This window comes from Hyperolius riggenbachi, chromosome 1 (assembly GCF_040937935.1).
Source record: "Hyperolius riggenbachi isolate aHypRig1 chromosome 1, aHypRig1.pri, whole genome shotgun sequence".
Taxonomy (NCBI): Eukaryota; Metazoa; Chordata; class Amphibia; order Anura; family Hyperoliidae; genus Hyperolius; species Hyperolius riggenbachi.
Window position 1 is genome coordinate 300,253,834 of NC_090646.1, and position 15,801 is coordinate 300,269,634.

Below are 15,801 nucleotides of genomic sequence, written 5' to 3' on the forward strand. Positions count from 1 at the left end.
TATGCCTTGTGGCCACCTCTATTGCAGCTGTGAAAGCTTGTACCAGGACCAGGTTTGTAGAAGGGGGAGCCAAAATCACTTGGCTCTAAAGTTAATATTGTGTTGTAAAGCAGAGAGAATTGTCACAAAGGGGAATCGTTTGTGGGATCGTAGTTCATGTAGTTATATAAGCACATTGTATGCACTTGTGTGTCTTTACCTTGATGAAATGGACAGCTATGCAGTGTTTGTGTTTTTGTATTGTACAAACTGGAAATGGCAAGGGACATGACATTTGAGACAATAAGCTACAATACAAGTAATTAACATAACTTTTTATTTTATTTTTCTTTGCAAAATAACACCTTTGTTATTGGTAATTTCCATGACCAACAAAATCAAAGCAGACTTGAACGCACAAACATCAGATCGCTCAAATGTTGTAGTAAACTTTATATTAACCAATAGTCAACAATAATTGAAAAGAACAGGTGTCAATTGTTTTTCCACATTTAAACATAGAAAAATGTAGAGAACGCCATAGGTCATGTCAATGTGTGACAATGTACTACATGGAATGTAGCACAGTGGACCTAAAGAAGTGTAGTCGAGTAAACAATAGTTTTTTTGCTATAATATGAACAACACAACAGGTAACAAATCACGTTATAAATGTAAACGTATATTTGTTACCTTTTGTGTGGTTCATTTTATGCGTAGCCAAATTGCACTGTACTCCCAAAAAAACCTCTCTAGCTCATATTCACCGGCGAATTGTAAGGTTCTTGAAACCGAAGTTGGCTTCCTTTGAACTAGTCCATTCCACAATACTTTTGGTGATGCACATGGAAGACATACGTCTGATTTTCCGATTCCTACAGTGAGTCCATTGTGGCATGGAGTAGGACAAGAGAAGATGCTTTTCTCTCCAGAAGTGAGTACCCTCCAGGGACGTTGTTTACCATGCACTGTCTGCACCTTTAAATTTACATGAACGTACTATGTTTTTTTTGTAAAAGCAAAAAAAAAACATTTGCAGTAGAAGGTGGAAAAACCTTCTGTATCCTAACGATCCTCTATGTTCCCTCTGTATAAAAAAGTAACATTCAAAAATATTTTATTACTAAATACTAAAACCAAACTAAAACATTTGGCGATCCGCAACAATGTTACATGTGAATTTTTTTTTAGTACAGAACATCTCACTCATCCTTGTCATCCAAGCTAAATAAAGACTGTGTGAAGGAAGGTTCAGATTGCATGTAATCGGAACGTTGAGCAGGTTGCAAAGTATGATATGTTGGGTTCGGTAGGGTGTTGGCACCCATACTGTTTACAGATTGGGTTTGTGGGTTGGTGTTTGATTGGTTTGTACGATAAGGTTGTGCAGGTGGTCTGTACAACTCTTGCTGCATTTGACCATACCTATTCCCATCGTTACCTAGTGCCCGTTGTTGCTTGGTCTGAGTTTTAGTGACATATTTTCTACACAGATTAATCAGATCGGCATGAAATTCTGGGAAAAATTCGGAATCAATTTTTTTAAGATGTGGAATAGCTGACTTAACTATGACATATGAATCACTTTCTTCCCTCTCTATGTATTGCATCTGCTTGTCTTTGTTGTCTTTCAAGTATTCCAGTAGTCCTTGGAATGGAGCATTGTCCCCAACATCTTTCTCAGCTTGGACTACTTTTCTTGAGCTTGTCACTTTAGTTTTCTTAGCTGCTGTCACACTCTCACTACTACTGGTCGATTTCAGAGACCTACGAGTGTTTGCCGCTTGTTCATCAGAATTTGTCATGATGTTCAGGTCACTTGCATCTCCGGATGAATTTATGCTCATTTGAGTATCATCAACATCATCATCCACATTAATAGTTTGTGGAGTTAGCGGCAAGCTATCCTCTGTGCTAGAATTAAAAAAAAAATAAAAAAAATAAATGACTATACAGATATACACTACAGACCCAAGGTTTGGACACACCTTCTCATTCAAAGAATTTTCTGCATTTTCATGACTATGAACATTGATGGACCGCAGAGTGAACTCAAAAGGGCCAACTAGAGCAAAGTATCCCTGGGAACTCGTTACAATGTTGGAAGACCATTTTTGGTGACTACCTCTTGAATCTCATCAAGAGAATGCCAAGAGTGTGCAAAGCAGTAATCAAAGCAAAAGGTGGCTACTTTGAAGAACCTATAATATAACATATTTTTACTTGTTGCACAATTTTTGATTATGTACTATACTTCAACATGTATTATTAATAGTACAGTTACCTTTTAGTGTGAATCAACAATGTTCATAGTCATGAAAATGAAGAAAACTCTCTGAATGAGAAGTTGTGTCCAAACTTTTGGTCTGTACTGTACATACACAAGATTAGTATATGGATGCATTGTAACTTACCTTCTAGCCTCGAAGCATGGAATAAGAAAGGTGAGCAAGTCATAATGGCGGTATTTGGGCTTGAAATGTGCACCAGCTCCACTACGTTCCATTTTTTTTTGTTTTTCAAGTTCCTTTTTGAATGTGTCCTTGAGGGATCTCCACTTCATTTTCACTTCCTCTACTGTTGAAAAAGCACAAAAGAAATTTTTGTTTATTAAATGCCATGTGAAAACATACAAGAAATATGATCTTTGTATAACATCAACTATATTTCATATTCATTATTTTTTTTTACAGATTTCTGGCTACAGGAAATTCTTATGCATCTTTGCATTTCGCCTTTCGCTTAGGCAAAGCCACCATATCCAACATAGTTAAGAACACTTGCAAAGTTTTGTGGAGCAGACTCCATGCCACCTACATGTTTGTTCCAGACACGTCAATGTGGGAGGACATTGCACAAAAATTCTGGAAAAACTGTAGTTTTCCAAATTGTGTAGGTGCCATTGACGGTAAACATATTAGGCTTGTGATGCCTCCAGCAAGTGGTACTAAGTTCTTTAATTATAAAAAATATTTTTCTATTGTTTTAATGGCTGTCGCAGATTCTGAGTACCGCTTCATCTATATCGACGTAGGTGCATATGGTAGTTCCAGTGATTCTTTTGTGTTTAGACATACAAATTTCCATTACGCTCTGGAGGATGGATCACTGAACTTACCAACTCCTACACCCTTACCTCGCACCACTTCACCTCCATGCCCATACGTATTTGTGGCTGATGAGGCCTTCGCCCTCTCTACTCATGTCATGAGGCCATACGGATGCAGAGGCTTAACCGATGTGAAAAGAAATTACAACACTCGCCTAACGTACGCAAGAAGGATGGTAGAATGTGCCTTCGGCATCTTAAGTAACAAATGGCGAGTGCTCCACACTGCTATCAATTTAAAGACCGATACTGCTGTAGCAGTGGTGAAGGCAGCATGTATCTTACACAACTATCTGAGGTACCATGAACCGTGTACCATGGATGATGTTGATACAAGGCCCCTCCAGGATGTGACAACTGTTGATAATGGTAGGTCTGCAAATCAGGCCCTATTTTATCGTGATCACCTAGCCAATTATTTTAATTCTCCTGAAGGTGTGATGTCCTATGAGGAAAATACCATGTAAAATGTTATAAATGTGTGTGCAATAGACACTGTGTTCAACTTTGTTTCTACTTTTTCCCATGGCAATTAAAAAAATAAATTTGCCTTGTCTGCAAAGTATTGCATTGCTTTTAATTTTTAATTTAACCACTGAGATTGTATACAACATTGTACACAAAAGTGGAGTGTATAACTGGGGCCATACTAAACATACTACTACTGCTGCAACACTACTAGTGGCGAATGTACACATAATAGGCCCTATAGGGCCCTCTGCTGCACCTGGGGCCCGGGTGTGGTCACTACATAAAAATACTACTACTGCTGCAACACTACTAGTGGCGAATGTACACATAATAGGCCCTATAGGGCCCTCTGCTGCACCTGGGGCCCGGGTGTGGTCACTACATAAAAATACTACTACTGCTGCAACACTACTAGTGGCGAATGTACACATAATAGGCCCTATAGGGCCCTCTGCTGCACCTGGGGCCCGGGTGTGGTCACTACATAAAAATACTACTACTGCTGCAACACTACTAGTGGCGAATGTACACAAAATAGGCCCTATAGGGCCCTCTGCTGCACCTGGGGCCCGGGTGTGGTCACTACATAAAAATACTACTACTGCTGCAACACTACTAGTGGCGAATGTACACATAATAGGCCCTATAGGGCCCTCTGCTGCACCTGGGGCCCGGGTGTGGTCACTACATAAAAATACTACTACTGCTGCAACACTACTAGTGGCGAATGTACACAAAATAGGCCCTATAGGGCCCTCTGTTGCACCTGGGGCCCGGGTGTGGTCACTACATAAACATACTACTACTGCTGCAACACTACTACTCATAATAAACAGCCATTTCACTTACTTTTGAGATTTTGCTGTTTTGGTGTCATTTCGTTCCAATTGCTGAAAAAAGATGACGCAATCTCTTCCCAAAGTCTTCTGGCCATATGAATGTCTTTGTAATCTTTGTGTCCCTTGTCATACAAGCAGGGGTGCGCCTGTATCTGAGCTACCAGCTCCTCTATATCATAAACACTCCTCTGCATGTTGACAGCTTGCTTTCTCTATCTCTCTGTCGATCGGAGGAAACAGGAAGAGGAAATACATCATCATCAGCATGCTGGGTACAACGGTCCGAATCGCTTAAACTATGCGAAATATCGCGTTCGTATGCGATGCCATTGAAATATATTACAGGCGATTCGTGGACGAATCGCGCACGACGGGCGAAAATCTGATGCAGGGTCTCAGATTTTTTTACGCATGCCGACGCGCCAGAAAATTCGCATAGAGTGGAAACAGGTCCATTCACTACTATTGGTTTTAAAATGTATGCGAATTTTCTGAGCAGAAAAACTGAGAGCAAACGCACAAGTGGAAACCTAGCCTTAGTCTACAAAAAGATTTCCAAAGCCTTGAACATCCCACGGAGCACTGTTCAAGCGATCATTCAGAAATGGAAGGAGTATGGCACAACTGTACACCTACCAAGACAAGGCCATCCACCTAAACTCACAGGCCAAACAAGGAGAGCGCTGATCAGAAATGCAGTCAAGAGGCCCATGGTGACTCTGGACGATCTGCAGAGATCTACAGCTCAGGTGGGAGACTCTGTCCATAGGACAACTATTAGTCATGCACTGTACAAAGTTGGCCTTTATGGAAGAGTGGCAAGAAGAAAGGCATTGTTAACAGAAAGCATAAGAAGTCCCATTTGTAGTTTGCCACAAGCCATGTGGGGGACACAGCAACCATGTGGAAGAAGGTGTTCTGGTCAGATGAGACCAAAATGGAACTTTTTGGCCAAAATGCAAAACGTTATGTGTGGCAGAAAACTAACACTGCACATTACTCTGAACACACCATCCCCACTGTCAAATATGGTGGTGGCAGCATCATGCTTGGGGGGTGCATCTCTTCAGCAGGGAAAGGGAAGCTGGTCAGAGTTGATGGGAAGATGGATGGAGCCAAATACAGGGCAAACTTGGAAGAAAACCTCTTGGAGACTGCAAAAGACTTGAGACTGGGGCGGAGGTTCAGCTTCCAGCAGGACAATGACCCTAAACATAAAACCAGGGTAACAATGTAATGGTTTAAAACAAAACATATCTATGTGTTAGAATGGCCCAGTCAAAGTCCAGATCTAAATCCAATCGAGAATCTGTGGCAAGATCTGAAACTGCTGTTCACAAACGCTGTCCATCTAATCTGACTGAGCTGGAGCTGTTTTGCAAAGAAGAATGGCCAAGGATTTCAGTCTCTAGATGTGCAAAGCTGGTAGAGACATACCCTAAAAAGACTGGCAGCTGTAATTGCAGCAAAAGGTGGTTCTACAAAGTATTGACTCGGGGGGCCGAATAATTACGCACACCCCACTTTGCAGTTATTTATTTGTAAGACATGTTTGGAATGATGTATGATTTTGGATCCACTTCTCACATGTACACCACTTTGTATTGGTCTTTCACGTGGAATTCCAATAAAATTGATGCATGTTTGTGGCAGTAATGTGACAAAATGTGGAAAACTTCAAGGGGGCCGAATACTTTTGCAACCCACTGTATATCTTGTTTTTTCTGCCACCTCTGGTTGAACTCGATGGACATATGTCTTTTTTCAACCAAAATAACTATGTAACCAATTAGGCTTTCTTTAGGTGGTACATTTTGCTAAGAATTATTTTTTCTAGATGCATTTTTACAGGAATATTAAGAACATTTTTTGTAAAATTAATTATTTCTCAGGTTTCGGCCATGATAGCTCACGGTTATTACCCCATTTAAATTATGTCCCTATCACAATGTATGGCGCCAATATTTTATTTGGAAATAAGTGTGCATTTTTTCTGTTTTGCGTCCATCACTACTTACAAGCTTATAATTTAAAAAATGTTCGTAATATACCATCTAACATAGATACATAGTTACATAGTTAATTGGGTTGAAAAAAGAATAACGTCCATCAAGTTCAACTAGAGAACAAAGTACAACACCAGCCTGCTCCTTCACATATGCTTGTTGATCCAGAGGAAGGCGAAAAACCCTTACAAGACATGGTCCAACTAGCCCCAAAAGGGAAAAAATTCCTTCCCGACTCCAGATGGCAATCAGATAAAATCCCTGGATCAACATCACTGGGCATTACCTAGTAATCGATGCACTCCCGACCCGCCGGCGATCGAGCGAAATCTTCCGCACAGACCGATCAACTAGCAGAGTCCCAGTGGATTGGCGTACAGCCCACGTTTTCCCATTATTTAAGAAGGGCAAAAAATCTGATCCAGGAAATTATAGACCTGTAAGCTTAACATCAGTTGTATGCAAACTATTTGAGGGGTTACTAAGAGATACTATACATGACTTCATAGTAGAAAATAATCTTATTTCTCAGCATCAACATGGGTTTACTAAAGACAGGTCCTGTTTGACTAACATGCTCAGCTTTTATGAGGTAGTGAATGCTAATATGGATATTGGGAATGCTGTAGATGTGATATACTTGGACTTTGCAAAGGCCTTCGACACTGTTCCCCACAGAAGTCTGGTGCAAAAGTTGAGGATGCAAGGACTGGGGAAGAGTTTGTGTGCATGGATAGGGAACTGGCTAATGGACAGAAAACAAAGAGTTGTGGTCAATGGATCGTACTCAAAATGGGAGACTGTTAGCAGTGGGGTCCCACAGGGGTCTGTACTGGGTCCAGTGCTCTTCAATTTATTTATTATTGACCTAGTAGATGCAGTAGTGAGCAATGTTGCTATTTTTGCAGATGATACAAAATTGTGCAGAATCATCAACTCTCAGGAAGATAGTGTCATATTGCAACAGGATCTGGATAGGATGGCTATATGGGCACATACATGGCAGATGAAATTCAATGTTGACAAATGTAAAGTCATGCATTTTGGTCGTACCAATGGTCTAGCACCATACAAAATAAATGGGATACAGTTGGGAACATCAAACTTGGAGAAGGACTTAGGAGTACTCATCGACAACACGTTAAATAATCGTACTCAATGCCAAGCCGCTGCAGCTAAAGCGAACAAAATTTTGGGATGCATTAAAAGGGAAATAAAAACTCGAGATGCTAGCATAATATTGCCCCTGTTTAACTCTCTAGTAAGGCCACATCTGGAATATGGAATTCAGTTCTGGGCACCACATTACAAAAAAGATATTGCAGTTTTAGAGCAGGTGCAGAGACGAGCTACAAAATTGATACGTGGGATGGAAGGTCTAGCTTACCAAGAAAGGTTAGATAAACTGGGTTTATTTAGTCTAGAGAAAAGACGCCTTAGAGGAGATCTAATTAACATGTATAAATACATTAGAGGGCAATATAATAGCTTGGCGGATGAGCTTTTTGTCCCTAGGCCTTCTCAAAGGACAGGACATGAGCTGCGCATGGAGGAAAAACGTTTTAGCCATTTATTTAGGAAAGGGTTCTTTACAGTAAGAGTGGTTAAGATGTGGAATGCATTGCCACAGGAAGTCGTTATGGCAAACTCTATACCTGCATTTAAAAGGGGCTTAGATGCTTTCCTTGCGTTGAAAGACATCCATGGCTACAATTACTAGGTTATGCCTAATGATGTTGATCCAGGGATTTTATCTAATTGCCATCTGGAGTCAGGAAGGAATTTTTCCCATTTGGGGCTAATTGGACCATGCCTGGAGGGTTTTTTTTCGCCTTCCTCTGGATCAACAGGGGTATGTGGGGGACGGGCTGGAGTTGTACTTTGTACTGGTTGAACTCGATGGACGTATGTCTTTTTTCAGCCAAAATAACTATGTAACTATGTAACGATTGATTTCGGATGGAAATCGATCGTTCTGTCAGCGTTTGCGCAACGATTTCACAGCAGATTCGATCACAGTGATCGAATCTGCTGTATATCGTCGGGAAAATCGTTAGGTGTATGGGCCCCTTAAGGTGTCTTTTCTCTAGACTAAATAAACCCAGTTTATCTAATCTTTCTTGGTAAGTGAGACCTTCCATCCCTCATATCAATTTTGTTGCTCATGTCTGCACCTGCTCTAAAACCGCAATATCTTTCCTGTGATGTGGTATCCATAACTGAATTCCATATTCCAGATGTGGTCTTACTAGAGAGTTAAACAGGGGCAATATTATGCTAGCATCTTAAGTTTTTATTTCCCTTTTAATGCATCCCAAAATGTTATTAGCTTTAGCTGCAGAGGGTTGGCATTGAATACGATTATTTAACTTGTTGTCGATGAGTACTCCTAAGTCCTTCTCCAAGTTTGATGTCCCCAACTGTATTCCATTTATTTTGTATGGTGCCAGGGCCGGCGCTACCATAGAGGCAGAGGAGGCAGCTGCCCCAGTGCCCCAGAGCTTGTAGGGGCCCCCAGTGGCTTCAAGAGGAAAAAAATTTTTTTCAAATCGGCCTTATAGTTTTTGAGAAAATCGATTTTAAAGTTTCAAAGGAAAAAAAATACACATTTAAAAACCTGTCGACTTTAATGGTTGATAGCAAATCCACCTTAAATGCTAGAAACCCTAAATTTGCAGGCTATGATCATTAGGAATAAGAGAAAATTTTTTTTTTTCAAAAAGACCTTATAGTTTTTGAGAAAATCGATTTTAAAGTTTCGAAGGAAAAAAGTATACTTTTAAATGCGGTAAATGTCACTTTTAGTTGCAGACCTAACGGTAGTGTAATTTTACATGCATCAAACGAAAGTGCAATACATTTCCTGAAGGGGTTTCCAGGGGGTCTATACGCAGCCGCAGCGCTTTGGCCAGGGATCGCTATACAGCCGCAATATGGCTGTATGAAGATCCCTGGAATTTTTTTCTATTTTCCCATTTTTTTTTATGTTTAGAGTGTGGGAATTTAAAAAAAAAAATATGTGGGGTCCCCCTCCTGAAACTTTTTAACCCCTTGTCCCCCATGCAGGCTGGGATAGCCAGAATGTGGAGCTCCGACCGATTGGGACTTCACACCCTGACTATTCCAGCTGCAAAAAAGGTCCCCTAATGCCGATTTTTGTTCTGGGGTATATGTTGGGGGGGCCCCCTAGGTTTATTTTGCCCTGGGGCCCCATTGTTGGTTAAACCGGCCCTGTATGGTGCTAGACCATTGGTATGACCAAAATGCATGACTTTACATTTTTCAACATTGAATTTAATCTGCCATTTATGTGCCCATATAGCCATCCTATCCAGATCCTGTTGCAATATGTCACTATCTTCCTGAGAGTTTGTATCATCTGTAAAAATAGCAACATTGCTTTCTACTGCTTCTACTAGGTCATTAATAAATAAATTGAAGAGCACTGGACCCAGTACAGACCCCTGTGGGACCCCATTGCTCTTTGTTTTCTGTCCATTAGCCAGTTCCCTGTCCATGCACACAGACTCTGCCCCAGTCCTTTCATCCTCAACTTTTGCACCAGACTTTTGTGGGGAACAGTGTCGAAGGCCTTAGCAAAGTCCAAGTGTATCACATCTACAGCATTCCCAATATCCACATTAGCGTTCACTACCTCTTAAAAGCTGAGCATGTTAGTCAAACAGGACCTGTCTTTAGTAAACCCATGCTGATGCTGAGAAATATGATTATTTTCTACTATGAAGTCATGTAACTACTACCGTCTTTCCCCGAATTTAAGACCTACTCTGAAAATAAGACCTAGCTTATATTTCGAGTATGCTCGAAATATAAGCCATCCTCCTTATATAAGGCCTAGTGCCAGGGACATAGCCGGCGCTGGGGACCTGCTCCCTGACCCGCCCGCCCGCTCGTTTGCCCGCTCGCTTGCCCGCTTTACCTCCAAAGTTCTATGCTCCCAGTCCCCTCCATTAAGGAAGTCCGAATCCCCTGCTGCTTAACCTCCGTATAATTTACACCGCAGATCAGCGGTGACGTCAGCCATGTAGTCCGGGAACAGCTCCGCCCTGTACAGGAAGTAAACAGAGATAACTTCCTGTTCAGGGCAGCGCTTACCAGACTACAACAGCTGCCTTTACCGCTAATCTGCAGAGTGAATTATGCGGAGCAAAAGCAGCAGGGGATCCGGACTTCCTTAATGGAGGGGACTGGGAGCATAGAACTTAGGAGGTAAAGCGGGCAAGCGAGCGGGCAAACGAGCGGGCAAACGGGCGGGCGGGGGGGTCAGGGAGCAGGTCCCCAGCGCCGGCTATGTCCCTGGCACTAATCCTTATATAAGGAGGATACCGGTATATACCGGTACAATTGCTATATAATAGGGATTTAGCTATAGCCAGGAGGAATCTGGCTATATACTAATGGGAGATCTGGCTACCCCCCGGAATGTAAGACCTCCCCGAAAATAAGCCCTAGCACATCTTCTGAAGGGCAAAATAATATAAGACAGGGTCTTATTTTCGGGGAAACACGGTATGTAGTTAGTAACCCCTCAAACAGTTTGCATACAACTGATGTCAAGCTTACTGGTCTATAATTTCCTTGATCTGATTTTTTGCCCTTCTTAAAGAAAACCTGAAATGAAAATTAAAAGTCAAAATAAGCATACACAAGTAATACTTACCTTCCATGTAGTCTACACCTCAGTGTCTTTCTCCTGTCCCGCGTCCTATTTGTTCACTGTGATCAAGGGAATTTTCCGTCCTCCATTTTGAAAATGGCCATTACCCATAACAGCTTTCTGGTCAGCACACAGTTAAACTGTAACATCGCCCACCTAAGCCATAGGGAAACATGGACATTACCTGGTACATCAGTTTTCCTCTCAGCTATAACTGACAGCAACTGATATATTTCAGATCTGACAAAATATTGTCAGAACTGGAAGGGATCACTGTAAGAAGAAAATGGTGAGCTTCTGAGAGGAACTGATGGCAAGGTAACTATTTAATGTTCATTTGAAGATACCTCATGTGTTAATTTAAATATTTTTACTCAGTACAGGTTCTCTTTAAATAATGGGAAAACATGTGCTGTACGCCAATCTACTGGGACTCTGCCACTTGAAAGAGACTCACAAAAGATAAGATAAAGGGGTTTATCTATGAATGAACTTAATTCCCTTAGGACCCTTAGGACACGCATATTAAAACAGTTCAGACCCTTAGGTAACTATTTATTGGGGAGGAGGGGGGGTTATTGTAATTTTTTTTTCATTAAAAATTTTATTTGGGTAATTTTTGGTGCGGGAGGTAAACAGTCAATTTTAAATGTAATAATGTGGGTTTATTTTATTAAAAAAAAATGTATGTAGATGTAGTTTCACTATGTGGCCACAAGATGGCCACAGTAATTTTTTTTTTTTTTAGCCCTGGAAGTGAAGTGCTCGCTTCCAGGAAGCATATGGAGGATGGGAAACTTTTTTTTTGCGTCTTCTGATGAGAAGCCATTGGTCTTTCTACTGAGGACTTAGATCAATGAATGGGAACTATGTCTCCATTCATTGATCTCCGAGCTTACTGGGGGACGGCACGGGCACGTGCGGGTGCACGCAGCAGCAGCACAGCAGCCGCCTAGAAGTGACAATCATGTCCATGCGGCTTAAATGGTTAATGGACAGTTTGATTGTAACTCCAAATATGTAATCTATTCCTTACAGGACCTCTGTCTAGAGAATCTTAAAATTTTAAATACATGTAAGCATACACAAATAAGAAGTACGTTTCTTTCAGAGTAAAATGGGCCAAACATTACTTTTCTCCTATGTTGCTGTCACTTACAGTAAGTTGTAGAAATCTGACATTAATGACAGATTTTGGACTAGCCCATCTTCTCATGGGGGTTCTCAGGGTTATCTTTATTTTTAAAAGCACTTAGTGAATGGCAGTTGCTCCGTCCAACTGCCAAAAAAGTGTGCAGCGAGCAGGGAGGCTGGCCAGCATCTTTGTATAAATCTTTTTCAGGGAATGTCTTTATAAACATTAAAGACCATGCTGAGAATCCCCCGTGAAGAGATGGACTAGCCCAAAACCTGTCAGTAGTGTCAGATGTCTACTACCTACTGTAAGTGACAGCAACATAGGAGAAAAGTAATGTATGGCTCATTTTACTCTGGATGAAATGTACTTCTTATTTGTATGAGTTTGAAATTTTAAGATTTTCGCGACAGTTCCTCTTTAAAGTGTCCCCTGTGGCCTTCTTTATATTGGACAAATGACCCAAAGAATAAAAGATAGACTATTAGCCCATAAAAGCATGATCAGAAAATAGAAAACAGAGCTAGCAGTACCGTTTAATTTAAAAAAAGCAGGCCAATCTGTTAGCCAACTGAGGTATCAGATTTTAGAATAGGTTGGTCCCCTTAGGACAGTAGTCCTCAAACTAAGGCCCGTGGGCCAAATGTGGGCCCCTGAGGCTTTTTTACTGGCCCCCCACACAGAAAATGTATTACTTATAGATGCAGCCAGCTACATATTGGTAGTCCATATATGGAATAGCAGTGCTGGCTCCACCCATCCACATGGAAACCAGAAAGCAGTAATTCGCTGGTTTCCAATCAAATTCCACATCAGGTGACACTGCTGTCCAATTGGACTGCAGGTTGTCACCTGGGTATGCTTCACTGCCTGGCCCACAAAGACTTCTACATCATCTTATGTATACTCCGGCTCCCCAGCAGTCTGAAGTATGTTGACCTGGCCCTCGACCCAAAACGTTTGGCGACCCCTGCCTTAGGAGAAGTGGAGATAGAGTGAATAAATTATTATATTGAGAGGCTGTATGGATATGCAGACGAGATACTTTGGAACCTAGAGGGATGAATATGGAGTACGACATGACACAATTTATATAATTGATTCTGTTTGCTGGCAATGTGTCAATGTTTTAATGTTTTGGACTAGTATTGTCATTGCTGGATGCCAGGATTATCTATTCATAGTTATATTGTATTGATAATTGGTTTGTAATTGGTCTCTGTATTGTGTTACTCGCGCTGGCTTTCTCTTTTGCCAGGCAGCAGGGGTGGAAGGCCTGCTCCGCCTACAGCATCACCATCTAGCGATCATGTGGGCGGTTTATTTACATCTCGCCCACATGTTCGCTTGCTGTAGGACTAGTGGGCGGTTCCTGTAAGCCATCACAGACATCTTAGTTACCCATCGGTCCTCCTCATGGCAGGATGAGTGATGTCATCTTCTAAGATGTTCTCATTGATCGGCAGCTTTGGTTGCACGGAGACGTCGGCAGCTTTGGTCGGCTGGTTGTACGGAGACGTCATTGCATATACACGTTTTTGGATATAAACAAGTAGTTCCCCATCAGGTCCACTGGTGTGATACACAAGGGGATTGGTCGCCATATGACGACATATGCACGTAATTGGTCAAACTCTGTGATACTTTTTATATAAATAGCGGTAGTCTGAGAGTGTATTTTAGACATGGACAGAGCTTGATAAAGGAGGATGTCCCTCCGAAATGTCGCTATCATTGTCATGTCTTTCTGTTCTGATAATAAATAGCTAAAAATACTGATGGTGTCAGTCTTCACCTTGCAATCAATGTTTGTTGTGATTGGAGTGCCATCTATTCATGCTGTTACATGAGCAACAGAGGACTTTGTTTCTATGAGATTATCATACTTCTTTACGACATGTGAGTGCACTACTTTTAAATCTGTTATTTAAATAAATGGTACTAGCCAACCCGCGTCGTAGCATACGCCGCATCTATCTATCTAATAGAGTACGTGCCTCAACCTTGAAGCAAGAAGAAGTAGGCTTTCCATGAGAAAATGTATGCATGCTCAAACACCAAGTTTAACCCTAGCAAGTCTGGCTTTGCAAATGCGGCCTAATTGGCTATTCATGAGGCAATGCTCATGCAAATATGCATTTGCTTTTGCATGCCAAACTATGCAGGGTCAAAAACCAATACTGCAAAGTGCTCTCTCGCTGCCTGGAAACCACAGCGGCACCCCGGAGTGGGAGGCTGGGTGGCACAGCCGCCCCCCCCCCAAGCGTGGCCAGCGCTGGGGAGAGCCGTCCGCACCCACCTCCTAATATTAAAAACAGCCACTTACCTTAACGTCCATTGGGTTCTGCTACATGCGCATTAATTTTCTCATGGAAAGCATTTTGTGCAGTTTGTATCCTTTGGAGGCAGGTGGTGGATGGCTTGCTCCGGTGGTGTGAACCCTGGAGTGAGTGCGCCTGTCCACCCCCCCCCCCCTCTGGAGTGCTGTATGTGAGCCAGCCCTGAGCTCTAAAGCTCGGGGTGACCCATGCTTCTCTCCTTTCTCATGTAGTGCCCCCAAATTAATGCGCATGTAGCAGAACGCAATGGACGTTAAGGTAAGTGCCTGTTTTTAATATTGGGAGGTGGGTGCAGTCGGCTCTCCCCGGCGCTGGCCACACTTGGGGGGGGTCGTCCACGCCACCCAGCCTCCCCCTCTGGGGTGCCGCTGTGGTTTCCAGGCAGTGAGAGAGCCTGGGACCCTGCGGTCCCCCCAGTTGTATAAAAATGGGGCATTGGGAATCCTCCCCGTGGCGCTCCTGGAGGCCTGGAGCACACCAAAAACTGCTAGCAGATCCGCAAAATGCTTGCAGATTTTGAAACGCTTTTTCTTATTTTTCTGTAGCATTTCACCTAGCATTTTGCGGTTTTGTAAAGCGTTTTTGGTGTAGTAGATTTCATATATTGTTACAGTAAAGCTGTTACTGAACAGCTTCTGTAACAAAAACGCCTGCAAAACCGCTCTGAACTGCCGTTTTTCAGAGCGGTTTGCGTTTTTCCTATACTTTACATTGGAGGCAGAAACGCCTCCGCAATCCAAAAAATGCCTCACCTCGGGAGTATGCGTTTCAGCAAAACGCCTCCCGCTCTGGTGTGCACCAGCCCATTGAAATACATTACCCAAGCGTATCCGCAGCCGCAAGTGGATCGCAAAACGCTGCCGAACCGCTCTGGTGTGCACTAAGCCGGATAGTGCTAATGTAGCATGTAGCAGGGTGACTGCTTTGTGGTATTGGTTTGTGCATGCATTTGCCTCATGAATAGCCAATTAGACCAGATTTGCAATGTCAGACTTGCTAGGGTAAGGCCTCTTTTCCATGGACTGTGAATAGGCAATGAAATGGCTCTCAAACTCTCACAACTGCTCACTGCTGCCTGGTAACTGCTCACTGCTGCCTGGTAACTGCTCACTGCTGCCTGGTAACTGCTCGCTGCTGCCTGGTAACTGCTCGCTGCTGCCTGGTAACTGCTCGCTGCTGCCTGGTAACTGCTTGCTGCTGCCTGGTAACTGCTTGTTGCTGCCTGGTATCTGCTCACTGCTGCCT

General features: G+C 42.4%; 1 protein-coding gene across 1 annotated transcript; it reads right to left on the reverse strand.

Moving 5' to 3' along the window:
- Window positions 1-1,181: 1,181 nt before the first annotated feature.
- LOC137508991 (uncharacterized) lies at window positions 1,182-4,592 on the reverse strand. Its single transcript, XM_068233800.1, has 3 exons — window positions 4,409-4,592; window positions 2,394-2,556; window positions 1,182-1,893 (listed from the first exon to the last, which is right to left on the reverse strand). Exons 1-3 carry the CDS (start codon window positions 4,590-4,592, stop codon window positions 1,182-1,184), a joined length of 1,059 nt encoding a protein of 352 aa, XP_068089901.1.
- Between the last annotated feature and the right edge of the window lie 11,209 nt (window positions 4,593-15,801).

Excerpts from the sequence above, each read along its gene's own strand:
- LOC137508991 (XM_068233800.1), bottom strand. The coding sequence starts at position 4,592 with ATGCAGAGGAGTGTTTATGATATAGAGGAGCTGGTAGCTCAGATACAG. Across the intron at positions 2,557-4,408 it reads AAAACAGCAAAATCTCAAAA|TAGAGGAAGTGAAAATGAAG; the intron begins GTAAGTGAAATG and ends CTTTTTCAACAG. Across the intron at positions 1,894-2,393 it reads CCATGCTTCGAGGCTAGAAG|CACAGAGGATAGCTTGCCGC; the intron begins GTAAGTTACAAT and ends TTTTAATTCTAG.